The sequence below is a fragment of the Echiichthys vipera genome (genome assembly GCF_963691815.1).
Source record: "Echiichthys vipera genome assembly, chromosome: 10".
Classification (NCBI taxonomy): domain Eukaryota; kingdom Metazoa; phylum Chordata; class Actinopteri; order Perciformes; family Trachinidae; genus Echiichthys; species Echiichthys vipera.
This window is the reverse complement of record NC_139835.1, coordinates 20,840,247-20,862,956: the sequence shown is the minus strand read 5'-3', so window position 1 is coordinate 20,862,956 and position 22,710 is coordinate 20,840,247. Positions and strand designations below refer to the sequence as shown.

General features: G+C 41.2%; 1 protein-coding gene across 1 annotated transcript; it reads right to left on the bottom strand.

Moving 5' to 3' along the window:
• Positions 1 to 589: 589 nt before the first annotated feature.
• On the bottom strand, positions 590 to 21,868 carry LOC310952896 (follistatin-related protein 1-like). Its single transcript, XM_083921734.1, has 11 exons — positions 21,715 to 21,868; positions 21,533 to 21,589; positions 8,779 to 8,880; positions 8,367 to 8,496; positions 7,287 to 7,319; positions 6,730 to 6,860; positions 5,417 to 5,535; positions 4,909 to 5,021; positions 3,929 to 4,039; positions 3,720 to 3,814; positions 590 to 2,064 (listed from the first exon to the last, which is right to left on the bottom strand). The coding sequence occupies exons 2-11, from the start codon at positions 21,587 to 21,589 to the stop codon at positions 2,023 to 2,025; spliced, it is 933 nt and encodes a 310-aa protein (XP_083777860.1). The 5' UTR covers positions 21,715 to 21,868; the 3' UTR covers positions 590 to 2,022.
• Between the last annotated feature and the right edge of the window lie 842 nt (positions 21,869 to 22,710).

The following is a 22,710-nucleotide window of genomic DNA, read 5'->3' as shown; positions in this document are numbered from 1 at the left end:
TCCTGCCCAAACCTGATTTCTTCTAATGTAAAGCGCTTTGGGTCAACTCCTGTTGTATTTAAATGTGCTATATAAATAAAAGTGACTTGACTTGACTTGAGAATGAAGAAATAACTGAAATAACACAGTAAAAGCATAAACATCCGTTAGAGATTATAAATGAGTCTTGATAAGCTGCGTTTAAAAAAATCTTAATTCATATGAAAAGTTGAAGCAAGCAAAGACAACAAGCTGTCCTTTTAAGCCGGGCATGGGAACAACCTGTACGCAGTGATTAGCTGACCCGGGAGACGTTTAAGTCACTTTATGGCCACAACAATTCAGAAATGTACCCAGGGGCTTCACTGTGTAGCACCTGATAGGTAATAACAAAAATATTGCATTCTGAACTACACTGGCAGCCAAAGGAGAGAGTCCAACAGTAAAGAAATGAGTTCCCTACGCTTTGAATTTTAATTCAGGCTACTTTTTTTTTTTTAAGTAAGACAGTTTATTATTCTCCATGTGAAAACGTCTTCCTTCACTTCAATATTCGAAATTGTAATTTGGGAGATAAAAGCATGCACAAAGTGACAACGCCATGTTGTGGTGTATGGGATTTATTGGCATACATACATACATATTCCTTACAGTCTCTGCACCTTTAGTGTAATATAAAGATTCAGCTTGAACCTAGAAATGCAACTTTCACGCAGATATTTATCAGAGTCACAGAGCACAAGTTTACTGCTAAACTCCAGCAAAAGCACACTTATTCTTTCTATGTCAGGTGGCATAAAAGCCTACGTGCTGGCAAAGGTAGAGACCTATACTTTTTGCAGGTCTAAGGCACTGATTTTTATTGTCAATCCTCCCAATTTAGATAAAGGATTTTTAACAAATAAACACATTTAACAAACCAAAACTACTCTCAGCATCACACTTTAATAGCACGCACACACACATGCACACACACACACACACACACACATACACACACAATCACTCACACACAAACAAACAATTTATATGCACACAGTTATTGATGCGTCTACGCTACTTAAGCTGACAGTGAGGCTAGTCCCTCTGTTAGAGTGATTTTGAAAGCACAGGTATAGTGTTGTTGCTGGGTCCAGAGTAATGTTTTACCTGGAAAATTTTGAACATAATTTTAAACACTTCATCAAGACTTTGGTTTCAGTTTTTCATCATGCTATATTCAAAGATCAGGTCTCACCTGGGTGATAGCTTGACCACTATGTCTTTGTCTCAGAAATGTAAGACACAGACAGAGAAATGTTTAACTGAAAAAGCACCAGAGAGACTTGCCTGAGAATAACGTGGGGACAAGGTGAGTTCCAACTCAAGCATATCACATACTGTACATAGAGGCAAACTATTGCAGCAAAATTATTACTTAAGCAGTAAGATACAAACTCATCCCAGGCTTGGAAATAAACTAAAGCCTAAAAAAAATCTAGAGAGAAAGAGAGAGAAGTGCATTGGTCAAGTAGTGGCCTACTGTGGCAGTTCTAAATGGAAACAAAATCAAAATCACTAGTAGCTTTACCCTCTTATTCCAGCATCTTTAACCAAACTGCTGATCGTAAAAAAAACTATGGAGGTGGAGGGAAAAACATGCTCCCTCATTTCAACAGGTGGATTCTCCTCTCTCCTTACTTCACTACCTGCTTAAACAACGACTTCCATATTCCAAAACAGTGAAAACTTGTATTTTTTTGTTTCATAATAACTGTAAAAATATATGGATTGTAGTAAAAATAGCCCCAGGGCTAGCGTAGAGGCGCAGTAATACAATCAAATATGACAGTACTGAACACAAGGGAATCCTATAATACTCTTTGATAGCCCCTGAATCTAACAGACATCAACACAAACATTTAAACATTGTAAAAAATGTATAATAATTAACATAGCAGAGAAACATAAAAACGTCAGTCTAAAAACAACACATGGCCGCAAGGTAAATCAAGTATGGAGGAAGGGTGATGATGTGCATCCTCTCCTTCATTGCATCCTTATTTAGGCCTCCTTTGTGCTGCTCTTCATCTTCTCAACTGTTTCCTGTAATACAAAATGAGAAGAGTTGACAGAAATTGAGATTTAGTGCTTAATTTAACATAATGATGTGAGTACATATTTGTATAAGTGTGCTTTTTTAATTATATTCACAACATTTTTCAGAAAAAAACAGATATCAGTTAAATGCTTTATCCATTAAAAGCAACATTGTATTTGGAGCAATGTCCTTATGACTCAATTTAGCGTACACCTGGTCACACCCAACAGAGCCCACAGAGCCACATTTGTTTACATTTGAAGCTGCTCTTCTGGAGTACAGAGTACATGACCTTGCTGACTCAGCCATGGCCTCAAGCCAGAGCCCTGGTCCTACCTTGTGAACCTCATGCTCCGATTCACACATATAAGCAAGCACGTACACACAAGAACAGAAACACGCAAACCACACAAATATTATGAATGTCCCACAAAGGCATAGCTTGTCAGGATAGGTTTTTTTTAGAACTTGGTTCTAGAACTTCTCTCTTGGGCTAGAGTGGTTCTAGATCTGTATTCTTTGTCTGGAGAGGTTCCAGAACAACCACCTTGTGAGGCTGCACATCTTTGTCTGATGAAGTTCCAGAATTGGGGCAATTTATCAGACTTCACACAGCTCCCAAGGGCTTTATACATTTTTTTTCACATATGCAGTAGTACTCTCCAAGACCTGTAAACAGACTTTGATGTGCAAAGTGGGTGGAATTCGCCTTTAAGCAGTGGCGGCCGGTGTTTTTTTTTTTTCCCGGGACGTGCACACACTTTTTTGGGTAGCCAAAAATGTAGTGATAGTAGGTAGCCCCCCTGGTATCAGTCGGGGAAAAAAATAGCCTTGTGTAAATCTCTGTGCACAGATTAGTAAACCGTGGGGGAACAGATTGGGTGTTCTTCTACACAGCAGCGATGTGGTGGACCAGACGTATCTCCCTAAGGATTTAAGCTTCCAATATTGATATTATAACTTGTGACTACACATCCGTAAGGTCCTGAGGGGCATGACTGTTGGTAGTTGTAATTGGTTTTGTTCAAAAGTGCCAAATTGTTGGCTTTCCCAATTCCAGATGTGTATAATTCACGCAAGAAATAAATGACTATAAAGCTTGATGATTCTTTTTTCTGCCATCTGCCTTCTATTTCACATCCATGGCCATTTCATAGCTTTATCGACCTCATTTAGAAAACATGTCTTTATTTCCCAGCTTTTGATTTATTGTTTCTCTTTTCAAGGCAGGAGTCATAAAGCTGCTGATACCCTGGCTCACTGAGCTGTATCAGGTTGGTACACAGTCACATAAAAAATGTACACATACCAATTCCTATGTGAATTGTTTTGTGCTGGCAGCGCAGTTTGAATCTAATACTCTTTGTCCAGAAACACACTGCAGGTAATCAAAGTTATAGCCTGAAGGACTCTAAAAGTAGACACTCGGGTTATGGTTCATGTCAGGGATATTTCATGGACCTTATAATAAAGTGGAGTCCAATGGAGCAAAGGGCAGGGATGGAGCTTTAGAACATGCTTTACAAAAGTTGTGACTACAGCCAGGTGATTTGTCGTGTTCTGTAGAGCAATGTCGGGATGTTTATGTTGACAATAATATGATGAGTATAACTTAAAACATGATCGTTCACAGGGGTTTTCAGGTTGTAAAAAGACAGACCTGGTGCTTGTTGAGCTCAGCCACACGGAGGTTCCACTCCTCCTCAGTCATCTCTGCTCCAGCATCTGCTGTCTCATCCACAGCTGCTGTTTTGTCTAGAAAGATCACAAAATAGTAAAGAATTATAATAATTATTATAATTAATTATTAAAATGATCAAAAATAAATACAGTAAATAGCATTAAAAGATGTCCAGTATTTAAACTCACCAGTGCAGGTCATAGCAGTGCAGACCCAGTTTCCGCATGCACAAACACATCGGTTACACTCTACCTGGGTCTCTGCTCCGTCCTCATAAGTCTCATCCTCCAAGGCACATTCTGCAAAAAGACACATGGCAAACTATTCAGCCAAGACCACAGATAATAGAGCGTAGCAGAATGATAATAGAAACAGCACTACACTGCAATTAGTTTCCATGACCAAGACTCATCCATCCAGTAGCTTGGTTTTTAACTCACATGCCTTTGGCAAGTTTTAGCTTACTAATCAAAAGTCAGCAATTATGCAACACCCTAAGCGAAGCAGAAGTTGAGCATTTGTGATGTGTATAAGAGATTAAAAGAAATGAATACATTTAAGACATCTCCAAAACATTTACAATGTGTTTTCTTTTCTTTGCTGCTTCAGAGTCATGATTTCTAGGAACCCTGGAATCCTGTATCTGTGGCAAATCTGGAATTTCTAAATACAAATACACAAAGTCAACCAAATGAGAGAGTGTGTGTGTGTGTGTGTGTGTGTGTGTGTGTGTGTGTGTGTGTGTGTGTGTGTGTGTGTGTGTGTGTGTGTGTGTGTGTGTGTGTGTGTGTGTGTGTGTGTGTGTGTGTGTGTGTGTGTGTGTGTGTGTGTGTGTGTGTGTGTGTGCGCGTGTGTGTCCTTGAGTCTGGTAAAGCCCCAGGTTTTAGTGTTTCACAGCGAATGTTATTTTTCTCCTGTGACAGAGCCTCTGCTTCCCGTGAACTTTATCCCAGATATATGGGCATCACATGACTGAGCAGACTGAGGTGAGAACTGTGACTGTGTCCCAAACTATTAAGAAAAGCAATTTGAGGCTTGTTTCCATAGTTTGCTGGGTGTCTGGACTGCCTGACTGAGTTTATGTCAATACATCTATGCACGATATGTACCAGTTTGTAACTTTATGTTACATTATGTCAAAGTACACAAACAGTCCCTTTAAGCTCACTCTTCTCTGGTGGATTGAAGCCAGGCTTCAGACAGTTGAGGAACTCGTCAAAGCTCAGCTTCCAGTCGGCGTTCTCATCAGAGAGCTCAATGAGGGCATCGACACACAGGCTCCTGGAACGCACAAATATACGTGTAAACATGGAATACATATTCGCTGCTGTATACAGTGGCAACAGAATATTGCAGAGACAAAGAGCAAAAAGAAGAAATTATAATTAGGTTAGTGTGTTTTAACCCAGAGAGCACAGATGTTTATGTCAGGACAGTTTACCATAGGAGGCCTTCAGTAATGTTTGCACTGGGTGGGTAGAGTTCAGTGACTCTCACTGCGTAGCTTAAAATAGCACCACAGCATCGAGATATGGTTATGTATGTGCAAGCATTACCAAAGAAGAAAATGTTCACATAGTTTGAAGGGAAGAATGCAAACAGCAGCTGTTTTTTCCTCTACCCTGTCCTGAAAAACACTCTTGTAAGCGCGCAAACCGACAAACAAACACACTGACCTGAGCAGCTTGTTGCTCTCCTGGTCTGCGTATGACTGCATCTCCACAACCGAGTCATTCTGCTGGATGAATTTGAGCAGCTCTGAGGAGTCCAGCTGAGAATCACCATTGTCGTATGACTACAGAAATGGGAGAGGCTTGGTCAGCGTTTATGTATATGCCATAGATTATGAATAAAAAGACTAAAATTTTACGATTACCCTTTAGACCGCCTGACACAAACATTATATCTTCAGAGGTCACACTACGTTGCGATCAATTCCTGTCATGTGCGTGCTGAAAATATTACACACATCATAACAAAAGTAATCTCCAGACACTTTACATACAGTAAAGAGTAGGTAAAGACGTAAAGACCACACTCTGACTTAGGATTTACAGAGACCGAACAATTACCCTAGAGAAGCAACAAGTCACACTAGCTTTAATACCCACCAGTTGCCATGACAATCATCCCCAATGGGATTGCCTTTACCTGTAAATATTTATTCATTATTTATATATTATTTACTTAATTATACTCTAGTGTACTGATATTAATACGGAATTATTACCGCACAATAGTTCATGTTCATTTTCAGCACTATTACTATATTAACTGTTGTACATATTGTAGTATTTGCATATATTTTTGACTGCATTTACAGTGCCTATTCTTATAGTATATACAGTATACACTGAAAGCAGAATGTACATGTTTAAATATATTTCTTTCTTATTCTATTTTAAGGTAGTATTTCTGTATTCTAACATCTGAATTATGACATCTGTATTCCTAAAGAACTGCCCCTACTGTATTTCTCTCTCTGCTTGAGATATTTGAAAATGGCGACGGTGTAGAAATGGTTGTGCGAACATGGACAATTCTATTCATATAGTCATTTTTGGCATGCATCTTTATATACTGAATGCATATTCATCGCTCACGCTGAATTAACATCAGAGCTGCTTATTAACCTAAATAAGAAGGAACAGGCAAATAAATACTGCTGTTTAAGCAAACTGTTCAAAGAACCATCTGCTCTTCTGCTTTAATGTCATTCATGTCAGCGCCATAGAGCAGCAGGGGTCCTCCTCTGCAAGACCGAGATCCTCATTAAACTGAGTTATAACCATCAGCTGACACGCTTGAAAGGTTTGTCGCATGAATAATTAGACACAGTCTGAGGTGGCTTTAAGGATCAGGGTGTTTGGAGGAGGCCCATAAACAGATACATAAACTGGGGTACTCTGTAAAAAGAAGGGCGAAGGAGCAATTTTGCGTACTAAGACCAGAATCCATTCTGTCCTGTCCTGAGAAATAAGAGACCCACCTTGAAGTATTTGAGCATGATGTCAGAGAAGTTGGATCCTTTGACAAACCAGCCATCCGGGACAACCTCAGTCTGCAGCCACTGGATCACACGACCCCTCAGCTCATTGCGGTCAGCAGCGTAGCAAACCACTGCGAGGGTGGGAACATTTTCCAGAGGTCACCCGCATTAATAAATAATCCAAAGATTAAAATTTAACTTGCAACCATATCAAAATTAACCCCTATCTCTTTGTGCATGTATCAGTGTTTCCATATTCATCAAGTCCTCTCCATTAGACCATAAAATACTGTTATTGCACATAATTGCCAAATTATAACACCAGACCTACTCACAACCCACCTGTGAACCATGGCCTATGTCCATTGTTAGAGTCTACAGAACTTGAATATATACGTCTACATGCAATATGACCATGAGTGCGTGCGCGCACACACACGCACACACACACACACACATAAACACAAAAACACATGCACACACACACACACACACACACACACACACACACACACACACACACACACACACACACACACACACACACACAAACTCACCTGGGCTGGCAGCTGCCTGCTCTGCTTTCTTCTCTAAAGGTGATGAAACAAGAGACAAAAGAGAGAGATTATAACATTTGGAATCAAAATTCAATTGGATAACATGGAATTGATTCAGATTAACAGGAATAAACTTGGCTCTCACAGAGCACTTGGCCAAAGGTCTGCAAAAAGTGTGTGTGACATAACTACTACCACTGTGTGCAGTGAAAGTTCACTCAAGATAAGAGGCTTATATTAGATGCATTAATAGATAAGTCAAGGCCAGGAGTGTGCATTGACATGCGGGTGGCCTTGTATGGTTGACTATCAACTCTGTCACCTCGCGTATCAGTTTCATGAATAAAAGCGAGTTCAGAGATCACACACTTATCAGTTTAATAAACTAAATACAGTATTATCAGCACTTGAGGGTGCTTCACTGCCTCACACCTGTTACAAATCAAAGTTTAATTCTCAACAGAGAGGTCTTTGTGACAAATGGTTGGTGGTGCATCATAGTTTAGTCAGTAGAAAGTAGGAAAATAACAAAGTTATACTTTAATATTTGAGCATCCACTCTGAGATTGACACCAGACTCCCAACAACAGAACACTGTGTAACAGGCATGCAATAGGCATTACCAGTGAGATAAATTCACTCATGACATGCCCCTACCTCAGTTTTTAGTGTTTTCACAGAAGTTTCTAGTCTCATATTTACTCACAGAAAAAGTATTCCACTTATTCCTATGTAGTGAGGTACTTCACATTTGGAATCAATAGTAAAAGTAACCTTGAGGTTAAGAAGGAACTTTTAATCCAAATTTGAAGCCAACATAATAATAATAATAATAATTTAACATCTAAAATTCCAGAACCACTGGGCAAACTCCATCTGCAGAGGAAGATGTGTGTGTGTGTGTGTGTGTGTGTGTGTGTGTGTGTGTGTGTGTGTGTGTGTGTGTGTGTGTGTGTGTGTGTGTGTGTGTGTGTGTGTGTGTGTGTGTGTGTGACACAATGGAAAGAGCTCCGTAAAAGCTCCAACCGGACACCCGGGTGAGATTTTTCGAGTTGCGGTGCTGTGTTCTGCTGCTCGTACCATGGCAGTGTCCATCGTGGGCCACCTGGATCTTCAAGCCGGTCAGACAAGCATCCCTGTGGAGCTCACAGTGATTCCTGTACGTCTTACTATTGCTCCCACACACTGACCTCTTGTGGGGCTTACAGCTCTGGCGAGAGAGAGAGAGAGAGAGAGAGAGAGAGAGAGAGAGAGAGAGAGAGAGAGAGAGAGAGAGAGAGAGAGAGAGAGAGAGAGAGAGAGAGAGAGAGAGAGAGAGAGAGAGAGAGAGAGAGAGAGAAGTAAAAACTATGTGGAAATTTAATCTCCCATGTCTCATTTTCTTACATTTCCATTCCTTTCTTGTTTGGAAGAAATGTCACTTGGTCTCTACAGAGCTGCAAAGGCACAAACACACACACACACACACGCACACGCGCACACCAACACTCACCTCTATACACAGACAGCTGGGCTCCCCTTTCTCTGTAACAGCACACTCTCTGCCGGCCCCACAGAAAACATTGGCACACACTTTGCTCTTGCTCTGCAGCTCCTGAAAGAAAGGAAACAAGTTGGCACTTTAGAAAGCATTTTGGAAACACTGCTGGTACTACAGATTTCACAGATTTCACACACAGGGTGGCGTTGTTGCCCTATTAACATGTCAGTATTACTTTTTCTAATTAAACCAAGTTTAATAGAACTCGCTCCTCTGTCACAGACCAAAAGAGACCGTTTCCTCTTCACTGCATTTACAGTATAGAATCCCTCTCCCTCTGATGATATCTAAAATGAAGACGTTTTACCTCTTGATTTTTCTCTTTGATAGTCAGCAAGATATTTTAAAAAACTGCTCAAAAGATTTCCAATACATTTTATGGAATGTTAGGCCAAGGGTCAAAAAAACAACAATTAGCTTAGTTTTATGTTGTCATTTATCAAGAACTGTTCTCTTATAACTCCTGAACAGTCAGATTTAAAACATCTATAAATGGTTGTTTTTTTAATCATCTTTTCCTTGATTTTTTTGCCATTTAGATGTATTCGTTAAATCTAAATTTGTAAATTAATGAATTGATTAAACACCTTTTTTTTTTTTACAAATTCCATCAAATTTGGTAAATAGCTTAACATACTTGGATAACCCAAAATGTACAACTGTAAGTGTGGCCTATTATAGACCACATAAACGGCTTCTTAGACACATTGTTGCATGCACATACTAACTAACTCTAAACCATCCTGGATAGTTTGACTGCATTTCCCCTCCAGGTGGCGTTACTTTACCAACATGATACATTCAAATCACTTTAACTTTGTGGTAATGCGTCCGACTCGCTTGAAACACAATGCATCATTGTGCAAAGTTTCGCCTGCGATCTCTCAATCAGCAGGATTACCTATATGGTCTATTTTGATTTAGATCTGTATAAAGATGCAGGTTTTAAAATCTTAACATTTTTGTTGTTAGAGCAACAGAGTTTGATTATTATGCTTCCTGGTAACTGCGTTATCCCTGTTCATGTTTTACATGTGTGTCTTAAGACCCAGTTATGTTTGCCAGTAGTTGCCTTTTTCAACGATGGCCAGACTCAGCTCAAGAAGTGACAGCTGACCATGCTCCAATTAGAAAAGTTGATGTCTTTAGAAAAGATAACACCAGCAAGAAATGCTGGGGTGTTGGCAGCAGTATTATGTTTGTGTGTGAGTGCTATGGGAAACAAAGGCTGAAGAAAGCATGAGAATAAAACAGGACTACAACTAAACTGTCAGCTTGGAAATACTTTCTTAACAATCAAATGTTTCTAGTGTTTATCTGTCAAAAAATGTGTCGCTCTCATTTTGTCTTGTTGACACTTGCCTTTGTTTCTTCGTCTTTTGATTGTTTGTTGCAGAACATCGCCAGAGGACTTGCCAAAAAAAATGAGTTCACTTGAGCTACAAACCAACCAATCACAAGATGCCAAGCGGAGCTCCAAGAGCTGCTTTATGGCCCTCATTACCTCCTCCTTTCCCTATCTGTGTGTCTGTGTATAAATGTGTGTGGGTTTGTGTGTATGGGGTGTTTCCACATCTGGAGTCTGAGCTGTGTTTTCCTTTGGGCCCATTCCCATGCACTGTGAAATCTTTTCTCCTCCCTGTTTCTCCAGACTCCCCTCCTCCTCCATTAAGCCGCTGTTTCCTGTTAGAGCAAGACAGAAAGTTGGCCCTCTGTGTGAGCGCACGTGAGATGGCTTCCAAGCCGCTGTGTGTGTTAGTGAGTCCGAGGTCTGGTATGTAGGTTAAACTAAAGCTGGATTCTTGTGACCGAACTCTAATAAGCTCACTAATGATAGAATATAACAAGATGGGTGCAGGGAGAGAGGAGGCAGTCACATGCAAGTGTTGCAATGTAGAGGCTATAACCCCGAAGTGGTGAGAGGAGAAGGATTGTAGGGTTTTGGTTCATTTCTATGCATACTTTAAAGACACGCAAGCACTTGCGCTCCAAAGTTGAGGTCATGGAAAATCTTCAAAGCCATCCCTGTGGCTTTGAGCATGTTGGACAATTCAGTTTGTTAGACACAGATGGGCTAGAAGCCTGTTGAAACCTGTAGCAACCTCTGATGAGAACATGAATAATGGATGAGCTGCTTAGATGAATCTGGTATAAATGTAGAGCTCTGACTGTCTGTCTGTCCATCTTCCTCCAAGTACAACCAGCAGAGGATCCCTGACATTTAGCTGATGAATACGGATGCACACGGCTCATTTTTCAGCTGATTCAAGTGGATTGTTGCTATGGTGAGAGCATGTACATGCTCCTGTTGTGGCAAGATCACAGCGGTGTCAGTCAAAAGAGGCAAATGGAACTAAGCCCCATAATGAGATCACAGCAGAGTGTGTAGTTCAGAATGTATGACTGACAGCCTGTAGAAAACAATGGACAATGTCACCCAACCAACCTTCACTAAACCCAGTATGGGAGAATGCCTTATGTGGTAATAAATCCTGCCTGTTGCCATGAACAGGAGTGTGACGACAGGTCCCATCACATGCACCATCATTGGATCACAATTCTTAACATGGCCTTTTGCTCGGAACCAGGCGAAAACTGATTATTTGTCTTGCTGTATACATTATTGCAACTATAGTTTTCTGGTCTTCTGATTCTGCATGTCTTAGCCACAAACTCCTAGAGCTAGGCCAATAAAGATATTAGCTATTAAATCAAATTCACTGGTAGTGATGTTCCTTTCACATAAATAAAACAAACAAAAGGAGGCTTTGAAATTCTGGGGGAAACCTTTATTAAATTTCTTGTTGAGAGTCAGAGAAAATCAATATCGCTCTCATATGAAAACTATAGCCATTAGCCAGTTAGCTCAGCATGCAATAATGACCGTAAATAAGGGAAACAGCTAGCCTGGGTCTCTAGGAAGGATAAATAAAAATCTAGCAGCACCTTGCGAGCTCACTAATGATATCTTGTTTGATTAGTTTATGAAAAAAAAGAAAGAAAACAACAATTTTCAGTAAAACAGGATGGTTATGTGCCTAACCCTGCTGGTTTCCTGGATCTCCAGTTACATTAAAACGCCACAAGATGTGAAGTGTTAATTATTGAGTTTAAGAGGTAGAGGTAGGGATGTTTTGTTACCTTTGGACATAGTTAGTCTAGCTGTTTCCCCCTGTTTCCTGTTTTTACGCTAAGCAATGCTAAGCTAACGCAATCGGCTGCTGGTGGTAGCTTCATATTTAGTGTACCATCATGGGTGGTATCAATCTTCTCGGCTAACTCATGGCAAGAAAGCAAATAAGTGCATTTACCAATTCAAAGTCTTCATTTGAGATTACCATTTTAAGAATTAAGAGTTTGAAGCCAGTTTCTATCACAGTAACAGCTAGCATATTTGAGTGCCTCAAAACCAAGGTATATGGGGTTATTCAGCTTTCAGAAACCAAAATGAAGACGATGATGTTTACATGCACAAACACATAACTAGGATTCTGCACATCCCTTACTATGACCGGGTACCTGGAGCGCATGTTAACACACACTACTTTGATTACATCAATTTTTCACTGCAGCTAACAAATTATGCCATATTTTTCTTCTCTCATTTAAAACCAATCACAGGAACTGGAGTTCTGATAAGTGACTGACAAATCATAACAGATTAAGAAGGGATTTTAATAGAGAAAGCTGCCTCAAGCATACAACTTATTGTACATATATATCACAGCTCTTTCTGCTTGACTCCTTTCCTCTTCGATCTTTTTGTCAGGAGGTTAAAATTGTTTAAAGGTTTTAAGAAGATTAAAGATTTCAGTGATATTTCTCAATACCCTAAGTGCATAAATGAATCTTCATATCTGTGTGTGGTGCCTCTCAATTCAAGTCTAGTTTAATTTTATTTCTCCTCTGCTGTAATTCACTCTGTCTTGACACCTTATTCTCAGTGCCATGCCCTTTTATGGCTGCAAGAGACATGTCAGTGATCCGAGACCAGTTTTGCAGAGCTGGATAGAGGAAAAAAAGTGATCAGACAAAGGAAGAAGAGGATGGGGAAGCTGTCCAGAAAGTTTGAATATTGCAAAGAAACAGGTAGATTGTGAGGATACAAGAGGAAAGGTGGGGGTTGTGCGCACTCTGAAGTCATTTTCTCTTCTGCACAGTGTTGAATGGCTCCATGCTGAGGGAGACTCGGGGTAAAGGGCAACGTATTCTCGCTTCACTTAAAAAATTAAAAAGCCTATTCCACTGCTGACAATGGCGCAGGCAGTACAAGGGCAGCAAGGTATAAAAACACATTATATCTGCGTGTCTTTCTGCATCTGTCCATACACACACACACAACAGTATGATTAATGGAGCCTATCCGCCCTTGACTGGATGTGTTTTGTGCATACTGTGTGTGATGCTCCATTGATCTAGTAGGCCAATCAATGCTTCTCTCCTGTGGGTGTCACTTTAGAACCATGGTGACAAATGGCAAAATGGACGTTACCTAATATATACTTAAACATTAAATACTACTTAACTACTGCTTTTAACTTTTCTATTAATGAATTATAGAACAATATGACTTTCTATAGCAATCAAGATTGGTTTAATACGCTCGACCAGCTAATTGGGCATGCAGAGCTTCATTAAATCCAATCCAATACAAGAACCCAGCAGTAAATCTTGTTCATATTGAGCTTTTCTTGAGCCTGCGTTAGAGAGTGTTGATTTGGCTATGCTCATTATGGAGGTTGTACTTTCTTGTGCTGTTGAATTGTTGGATTGTGCTGCCTCACGTGAAGGTGAAGGGTGGTTCAGCTTGAGAAGCATCAGCCTCTCTGTGACACATTTTCAACAATAACTGAATATAATGTGCTTCATAAAGACAGGATTTGTTGCAGAGCTTTTGTATTGTGTTTACAGCGAGCAAGAGGCACGAAAAGATACAAGCGCTTGACAAAACATTTCCTCCCTCCCCTAAGGTACAGTAAGTCTGGTGAATGTTTTTATGAATAAAATATGATGTGACAACTTGAAATATTAAAATAAAATTGTCCCAGAAGGGTGCAGGAATATGGACGAGAAATGTGGTTTCGTTTCATTCTGGGCACTAGAATACATTTTCAGTCTGTATACCACCCTAGAATAAAAACTCTCGGTTTTTATTCCCAGACCTGTTTCTCCCTCAGTTAATCACGTCTAAAATTTCTTAGATTTAAAAACAGCAACCCCCCCCCCCCCCCCCCCCCCATCACAGTTATTCATCTAATAAATTATATTTCACAACTCATCAGGGAGTCAAAGGGATGATGCTGACATGAGCAGATGAGGCAAATCAAGGCAGGCATTAAAGCCCCCAACTGTGTCCTGAAGGCATCACTCTGTCTCAATTTAGAGTTTTTGTGGCATTTATAATCAGCAAAACATAATTATAATACTGAACACTTAATTTTATGTTGTTGTCTTTAAAGCTATTGGGATGTTATGTACGAGAGTGAAGGGGAGCTTAGTGCCACTCTCATATATTATGAAGCTCCAGCTGGAAAACGTGCTAAGCCCGGAAACAATTAAGGAGGAAAACAGCAGGTCTGGCTACTAATACTTTAGTGTACACGGACAACTTCACCCATACTGTGTTTTCATATTTTGTGCTCCAATTGTACTGTTTCGGTTTTAATGCTGCATTGCACACACAATGTATTTGCACTATTTTAATACTGCCGGATAACGTTTTACTTTATTAACTTTATTGCCATTTACTGACTTTATTACTATTTGCACTGTTTTTAATCTCTATAAACAGATATCTGCAGATTGCTGAATCTGTAGGTAATGATACAAGATGGGTAGCGAGAGAGTAGTATTGATCAATCACGTTTGAGCAGGCTTTGTGGCTGTATGCAGGTAAACAGTCCGCGTGGAGAGCAAAATAGATGGAAGGCATTAGCTGAAATGCAATCTCGGAACTCGTCTGCTATCTTCTGATGAGAATTTAGCTTTTTATGCACTTTTTGTTCATATTTATCTGCAGTCATATGCAAATATGTCTGTTTAAAGAGAAGTCATCTCTAAACTCTAGCTCCGTTCTCACGTCTCAAGTTGCTAATTGTACCATAAACAATGAGAGCGGCTCAGAAGAGTAAGTCTTGGCCCTAGATATCAGCTGGCTACACCAGAAGGCCCAACATATTAGCCGTTGCCCCCAGGGGATAAATCCTTGCTAGGCCGATAGCTGACAGGTTCCGAGATTGGCAAAATTTTAATAGAATACTGCTGGGTATTGTTTACTGTTGACGTTATAACTTTACTGTCACTTTATTGCTAGTTTACCTATTTGCACTTGTATTTTACCTCATATATTTGTTTTTACAAACAGCAATAGAGAGGTTGCAATCTTAATCTTGTTGTACTTGTACACTGACAGTAAGGGTAGTCTATTCTATTCTACATATTCTACATGACTGTGCAGTCAATGTTATGACAAAAACTGTTTCCCCAATGCGCTGATAAGAAGTTGGCTCCCTCATTTCACTTCCTCGAAGTTGTAGCTACAGTCGGATTATAAACATACTGTATCTTGATCTTTTAAAAGGTATCTGTGTGAAACATTGTGTGACTGATAGCAGAACATTAATATTGTTTGTTTCTTGCCAACACTGACTCCATTCCCTTCAGCATGTACACGGACTGACAGATGGACAGGCAAATGCGCGCTCAGCAAGGCAACTTCTCCCCCACAACCTCAAAATGCAACCGACTGTTTTACAAGCATTAATAACAAGGAGGTGAAATAAGAAGTGAAGGTGAATGATGTAGACGAGAGACGGAATCAGGAGGTAGAGGGTGTACATTCCTGAGCTTTGTTTGGCCTCAGCTGGGGTCCGACAGAGTTCATCTTGAACCAAAAACCTCCTCAGTATCTAGGTCAGAGACGTGCCCCTGCTCCCCCCCTTCTCCAACATTCCCCACTCTTCCCCCTGTGCTGTCTCTCCAGCTCTAGATCTAGTCCAACGCTCGTCAGCTTCAGGAGACGTGGGCTCACGCCAGGAGCACAAGGGTATACGGGGAGGGCTCGTCTCTGTCTGCCCGTGACGACCTCCCCACTCTCACTTTTCTTTTCCCTCTAACCATGCTTTACCAGGAGAGAAGTGGAGCGCAGCCAAAGGAGAATGAGAACCACTCTTGTTCGTACACTGTACGTTAACTATGCACCAGTTTCCTCCTTAAAGGAAATCATACGAGCTTGTGGCTAAATCCATTGCACAAGGGAGAAACATAACAGACTTTTGAATCGAAATCTCTAGCGTTTGAACCTCAATAATTAAAGTGCCTCCATTCTCAAAATCTCCAGCATTTTCTTCCGCCTGAATTTATTCAACTGTATCTTCATACATATCAAATCAGGTTCAGTCTCATTTATTCTGTACTTGCCAGCCCCCTCAGACATACAGAAACACCCGCCCAAAAGGACACAATCTACATCTTTTGAGCTGAAATGCCTGTTGAGTATTTCATACATTTATTTGACAATGAGCTGAAAGTGGAACTGGCAGGATGTGTCCTTGGAAAAATGAGGCCAAAGTAAGACTAATTTGAGTGTGTAATAAAGATATGAGCTCTTTTTAAGAGCTCCACGGGTGGGCTGAAACACTCTCCGGGGGGCCAGGTCTGAGATTAAGCCTGCAGAAAAAAAGGGACCCTCAGTAACGACCGGTTTACACGGATCTGCCTGTTATTCTTCTCCCCGTTTCTTATTCAGTGTGAAAGGAATGCACCAACGGACAGGATGATGTCACCCCAGTCTGCAGCCACTTATTTTACACGCACAGGCCCTGTTGTTCAAGAGCTGAAATGTAACAAATACACCCTGAAAGAAAGAAGAAGAAGAAGAAGAAGAAGAAGAAGAAGTGAAAGGGAAGAAAGATAGACAGTAAGAAACCAAAAGAAAGGAAGAGATGAAAAGAAAACAAAGAAAGTGAGAGAGAGGAGGTGAGAGACTGAAGAAAGGCAGGAAATAAGTCACGTTCTGGGCAGGGCCACATCTGCTAGCAGTTAAAATGTCAGCGGAGAACATAAAATGTATGAACACAGCACCACCCATGGCCTCCCCTCCCCTGTGCACCCTGTTGTCACAATGCTGGGACAAAAATGTCACGTCAATCCCATTAAGAACAATCTCACCTACACCCATCCGATCCTCTAAATGTCTACATTTCTCTCGTCATCCATTTCTGCATAAAGTACAGACTGTTTGTTTATTCTCTTCTGTCCAATAATCTTGTTTTTTCAAAATCCTTTTTCTCTCTTTTTCTCTGCATTCACTTTGCCACCTTTATCTCTCCTCTCTCCCACCCCTGTTCTGTTCTGGCCATTTTTCCACTGCCAGGAAAGGAGAGGGACAGGGAGGGAGGGTCCATGCTAGGCTCGGGCCAAGGGAATAAGTAGACGCCCTGCCCTCTTCTGTGCTCCCTCATTGAGGCCAGTATCGGGGCTAGCGGCTGAAACATGTTTGTAGAAGGAAAGGGCTCATTTACAGACCCCAGAATTCCTTTAGTGTTTGCAGGATTTTAAAATCTAGTCTAGAGACCTCAATCTTCATACCCAGTCGGTCAGTGTTGCCATGACGATCCATCCATACAACTTGTTTGGGGACACAGACCAGGTCTCAGTAGCGCTACCTGTTTATATCTTATTTGTTCATAGAAAAACTATGAGAGGCATTGTATGTCTGGTTCAGTTTTGAAGGTGCTACCTCTGGGAGATGGAAAATAATGGGCATTTTCTACTATTTTGTTTTTAATTTACAGTCAAAATGATGAATCAATTTATCCAGAGACGATTCTCAGATAATGAAAACACTCCTTTTGCAATCCTAAATTCAGTGTCTATTGGGCTATAAGCACTCGTAATCACATTAATTCATGGACCTTGTCAATGCAACTGTAGATCATACTTTGGAATTTTACATTACTCATATACTTTCTCATACTTAAAAGAATCAGTATAATATGTAGCAAACAAGACTGAGGAAACTCCATTTGCTAAATAAAGAACACAATATACAGTGGAAAGACTTTTGAGCTTAGATTATTGTGTTACTGTTCTAAAAGGTCAGGAATGAACCTCATTCAACAATGAAATTGTTTAAGAGGGGAAGATTGTTAACTGAATGTGGTGAATGGATTTATGATCTTGAGAGGACCTGTGTTAACATGTTTTGGTGCCTAAAAGTATCGAAAAGTTGGTACCCAGCCAGCCCTAGTCGTAGCACACATATCTTATCACAACAAATCACAGGAAAATTAAAACATTTCTGAATGAATAAATGAGCCACGTTTATGCTGCAGCAGTTGTCAAGGCTTTTTGGTTAATGGTAGAAAAATTGAACGTTGACATTTGGAGAGAACAATGCCAGCCAGTTAATCACTCTTCCCACAGTGACCCTGTTTTCACCCAGCAAACTGCAATTCAGATGCAGGGCCTGATCTCAAGGTGTGTCCTCTCTACACAGGCCGCTGGATACAGGACGACGTCCGGTGGAAGCAAATGGGGAGTATTTTTTGACCATTTATCGTATCTGAAAACTATTTAAGCCATTTTGAACTGAAGTAAAATGGAGTGTCATAAATGTGTCACACTAATGATGCTGATTTATTGCCTTTGACCTTGAGCTTCAAAAATGAAAACAATGAGAAACTGTCGCCCTTTATAACCAGCATAATGGAGTCTTCTTTTCCTGAGTGTACTGATTTAAGCCTAGCCACCTGTTACTTTTTAATATGTATGATCAACTTAGCGGTTACATACTCATTATCTCCTACTCACTAACCAGTTGAGTAGACTTCGGTGCTGCTCTTTGTCATTTGTGTGTGGGTGTGTGTGTGTGTGTGTGTGTGTGTGTGTGTGTGTGTAAATTTCTGTGCCTTTGAGTGCAGAGTGCCGGTAATGATAAGACACCAGTACAGCTGGTAAGCTAAATGAGGACTCCTTTCAAGCTAAGCCAAGAGTGAAGAGAACAAACTGCAGGGACATGAAACACAGTACCCCCCCCCCCCCCACCCCCCATCTTTCTGTCTCACTACACAAGTCTTACCTCACCCCCAATCTCCCCTGCTATAATTGCATGACTGTCTCCATCTCCTTTTCTGTTTTACATCACTCTATCTCACCGCCCCCAACTATCGCTGCGCAGGATCCATGACTGGATGTTGGGCTACAGTAATTAGAGCAGCCAGATACAGACAGAGGACACAGCGTCCCCCTCATGCTCATGTTCTCTTCACCTGGGCAGATATTTTTAGCCCACCTTGAATGAGGGAGAACAGGCATCAACATGGCAACATGGCGGGGTGCAAGAGAGGATGTGGCTCAATCAGAGTTAGCTATAGATCTAGGGCCGTAACGAGGGAACCAGATTCTTCTAATCAACTTGTTGTCTTTATTCTCTCAACTCTTGGGCTATCTAAAAGGAGGGGAGACTTGTGCGGCTGCCTTGTTGGGCTGACTTCCTCTTGAAAATCTGTGTTTTCCCAAGATCCAGAGCTGCAGCTGATAGCTTAATTAACCGCCGTGTCATTCCACCCTATCACAGCAGATGATGCGAGATAAAACATAACACGGACTGCCATAAAAAACAGACATATAAACACTCCTCTCTCTCTCTCTCACTCTGTTTATATGCAAGTGTGTGCGTACGTGTCCCCCGAGGCTGCAAACTCTATGACTTTCACTACGACTGTGTCTCGACCTCCTTTGCATATCGAGCTCCCGGTGTGTTTGAGTGAAACATCAACATTTTATTTACAAGATGCATATCTCCTTTCCTGTCTGCACACACACAAACACACACACACAGGGTGGCCACACTGCACGAACATCTCTGAGCAGCTCGTCATAAAACGCTGCAATGTCTCACCTCGATTACTGAATAAATCAGGAATTCTTTTGTCAGTTTTTTAATACCCTGCACTCATGCCAGAAAATAAATACATGCGTTTACCCACAGAATCCTGTTTTGAACAGTTTTTCCTGCTCTTTTATGCAGTAAATCTAACACACATCCCTTCACCTATACATAACCTAAATAGACACCCTCCAGGCTCATAAGATCCAGCTTTGCTCCGACTTGTTGACCTCCTTTAGATGACGCACTGGAATGCCAGTTCAGGCCCTTCCCACGGCCAGTCAACAGGCCATATATTATCAGGGTAATTACCTTTGGAGAATAGATGCCTTTCTAATGCATGCCCATTAACTTTGCGGGTATCCTCAACAGACTCCGCTGTGTGCTCTGTTTTCACCGTGCCATACCTCACAGACCGCGACCATGAATCCAATAAAAGTGCACACAATGGCACATTTTCCAGCCAGTGGGCAAAGGTAGGGAAGGTCAGTGGGGAGGGCCCGCACGTCAAGCTATGAGTGATGTCATGGCTGTTGAAACACTAATGGCCATCTGCGTGACGCTATAAAGATAGACTAGGCATGCAGACAATTGGTTTATCTTGTTTTCCACATTTGGTGTAGCCGTTTGGGGGAAAAAAATCTATCCTCTAATTAGGCTACAGCTATTTCCCCTGTTTATTTCCTCAGCATGCAACTGTTGTGCAGGTCAACAGAGGAGTCAACACAAAGCCAGGTGTTCGACAGCTGTGTCCAGTGACGTTAAGACCATCAACCACCACCTGGTATGTGTTTCTATTTGTTGAAGGAATAGGTTGACATTTAAGGAAACACGCTCACATGCTTTCTCGACAAGAGATCGATCAGATGATTAAAGTGGCCATCGCTCTGTGCAATCAGGCCAGCTAAACTCACAGCACATTATCTCAGTGTTTACTCAGAGGCTGGACTACTTAGCGCCGCAGCGCGAGACCCATAAGGTGAGTATTCTCACAACTCTTGAGCACATTTACCACCCCGGAGTGTACACAGACAAACACACATGCTCTCTGACTGACCACCCAAATACAGTGTTTGTATGCCAGCAGAGCAGCTGCCAGTCGGCGACAGGGCGTTTGGCACCCAAGCATCTTACAATATTGATGATGAGGGCCGTCAAACCCCGAGGCGTGCCGGGCTTGTGAGAGATATACACATACATTAACACTTCTTTTCTTTTAACAGCTGTTTGTCACCCTTGGTAACTCCATAAGAAAAGCTGAAAGTGGCAGGAGTATTTATCTGTGTGGTTACAGACAAAAATAAGACCTACATACACATGCCTAAACTGTGTAGACTGTGTGTATAGTGAGTGAGAGTGAGTATATGTATACATATATACTGTACAGTTAATTTGAATTGGGACATCATTTATATATATGATGTCCCAAATGAAAGAAGCTGTCCCATTGGCAATTTAGTTCAACTGTGATCCTGATTGGAGCGCCTAATTGCGCATTGCCAGCAAAAGTGGCATAATTGGTTCTCCTTAAGAAGATAAATGATATAAAAATCTATAGGCTTAGCACAGTCAGCTGTAAGTGTCTCATTTCTGCCACGGCGCCGTGTGTTGGATAATAGAGTGAATCAGACCCTTTTCCAGATGTTTTCTAGCTCGTCTAGCTGTGTGGACAAAGCCGCTCTGTCTCCACAATGACACATCCGTACGAAAAAGCGCTCAGTACAGATGTAAAGCAGCACTCACATTAGAAACCCTACAAAGAAAACTATCATAGTTTCAGAGTAATAAAAATGACGCCTTTTCAGCCAAACTTACCTCAGCATTAGAGGCAGCTACGGTGAGCAGAAGGAGCACAGCGACACTTCGCAACATCTGGACACGGGAAAAAGAAACAGTAAGAGTTTAACCTTTTTTTTTCATCCGTTTCCAAACCAGTTCCTCAGGAGGTTGAGGGAACTTGAGGGGGGTAAAAAATGCTACTTTTCAATGAACGTTACCGTTTTTGTCAAAGCTGCTCGGCTCGGGTGTTTGCTCGGAGGAGGAGGGGAGTTGGTCTGGAGGGTTTGTCGGGACGGAGACGGGCAGGAGGTCCGTGGGTTTCAAGAAATTTGAGGAGCGCGGAGGAATTCGTGCCAGTCCGTCAGCCTCTCCTCCTCTCTCACCGAGAGAACCAATGAGAACGGCTGGAGTCCTCCGAGGACGTTTACACAAGAGAAGAGGAGGGGGAGGAACCGAGGAAAGTGCGTGTGTGTGTGTGTGTGTGTGTGTGTGTGTGTGTGTGTGTGTGTGTGTGTGTGTGCGTGTGTGTGTGTGTGTGTGTGTGTGTGTGTGTGTGTGTGTGCGTGTGTGTGCGTGCGTGCGTGCGTGTGTGCGTGTGCGTGTGCGTGTGCGTGTAGTTAGTGAAACCATATTCTCTGGAAAAAAACAACTTTTACCACTACAGGGTCGTAATTGCTGCTGCTGCTGCTTGTGTAGCCCATCATTACTACATTAGCACCCCTCATAATTTCAGATGCTTTCATTAGTCCGTTATGTCTTCTGACAAATTATCAATTTTGATTTGTTTTTCTAAGTTAATGAATAGTTAAAAGTCGCCAATTTCCTGGAAGCTTTAGGCTGTTGGTTGTTTTGTTTTGGGTTTTTTTTTTTATCACTAGGGGGCAGAATAGCTCCAAGCTGACAGATGTACAGCCTTGAATAAATGTTATTGGTAATGTGTATTTCTATTTACTCAACCAGCAGGGAGAGCACGATATGAATAATGCATATTATTTAAAAGGTGATTAAGATCACATCATTGTCAATCCGTGATTCATTAAATAAACTGACTAGGACACATTTCTTCTGTCATCAAAAAATACTTTCTTTAAAAAATATATATATTTACTTAGTCAGTTTGAATGCATAATATCGGAATTATGCTTAGTATAATGAGAATCATCAATATATCAGGAAACATAAACAGACATTGCTTTTTGATGTCAACTAACACA

What these genes read in the sequence shown, in the direction of transcription:
- LOC310952896 (XM_083921734.1), bottom strand. Translation starts at nt 21,589, where the DNA reads ATGTTGCGAAGTGTCGCTGTGCTCCTTCTGCTCACCGTAGCTGCCTCT. An exon ending in GCAGGCAGCTGCCAGCCCAG is followed by an intron (nt 6,861 to 7,286) that starts GTGAGTTTGTGT and finishes CCACCCTCGCAG; the next exon opens with TGGTTTGCTACGCTGCTGAC. An exon ending in GAGAGCAACAAGCTGCTCAG is followed by an intron (nt 5,022 to 5,416) that starts GTCAGTGTGTTT and finishes TGTGCGTTCCAG; the next exon opens with GAGCCTGTGTGTCGATGCCC.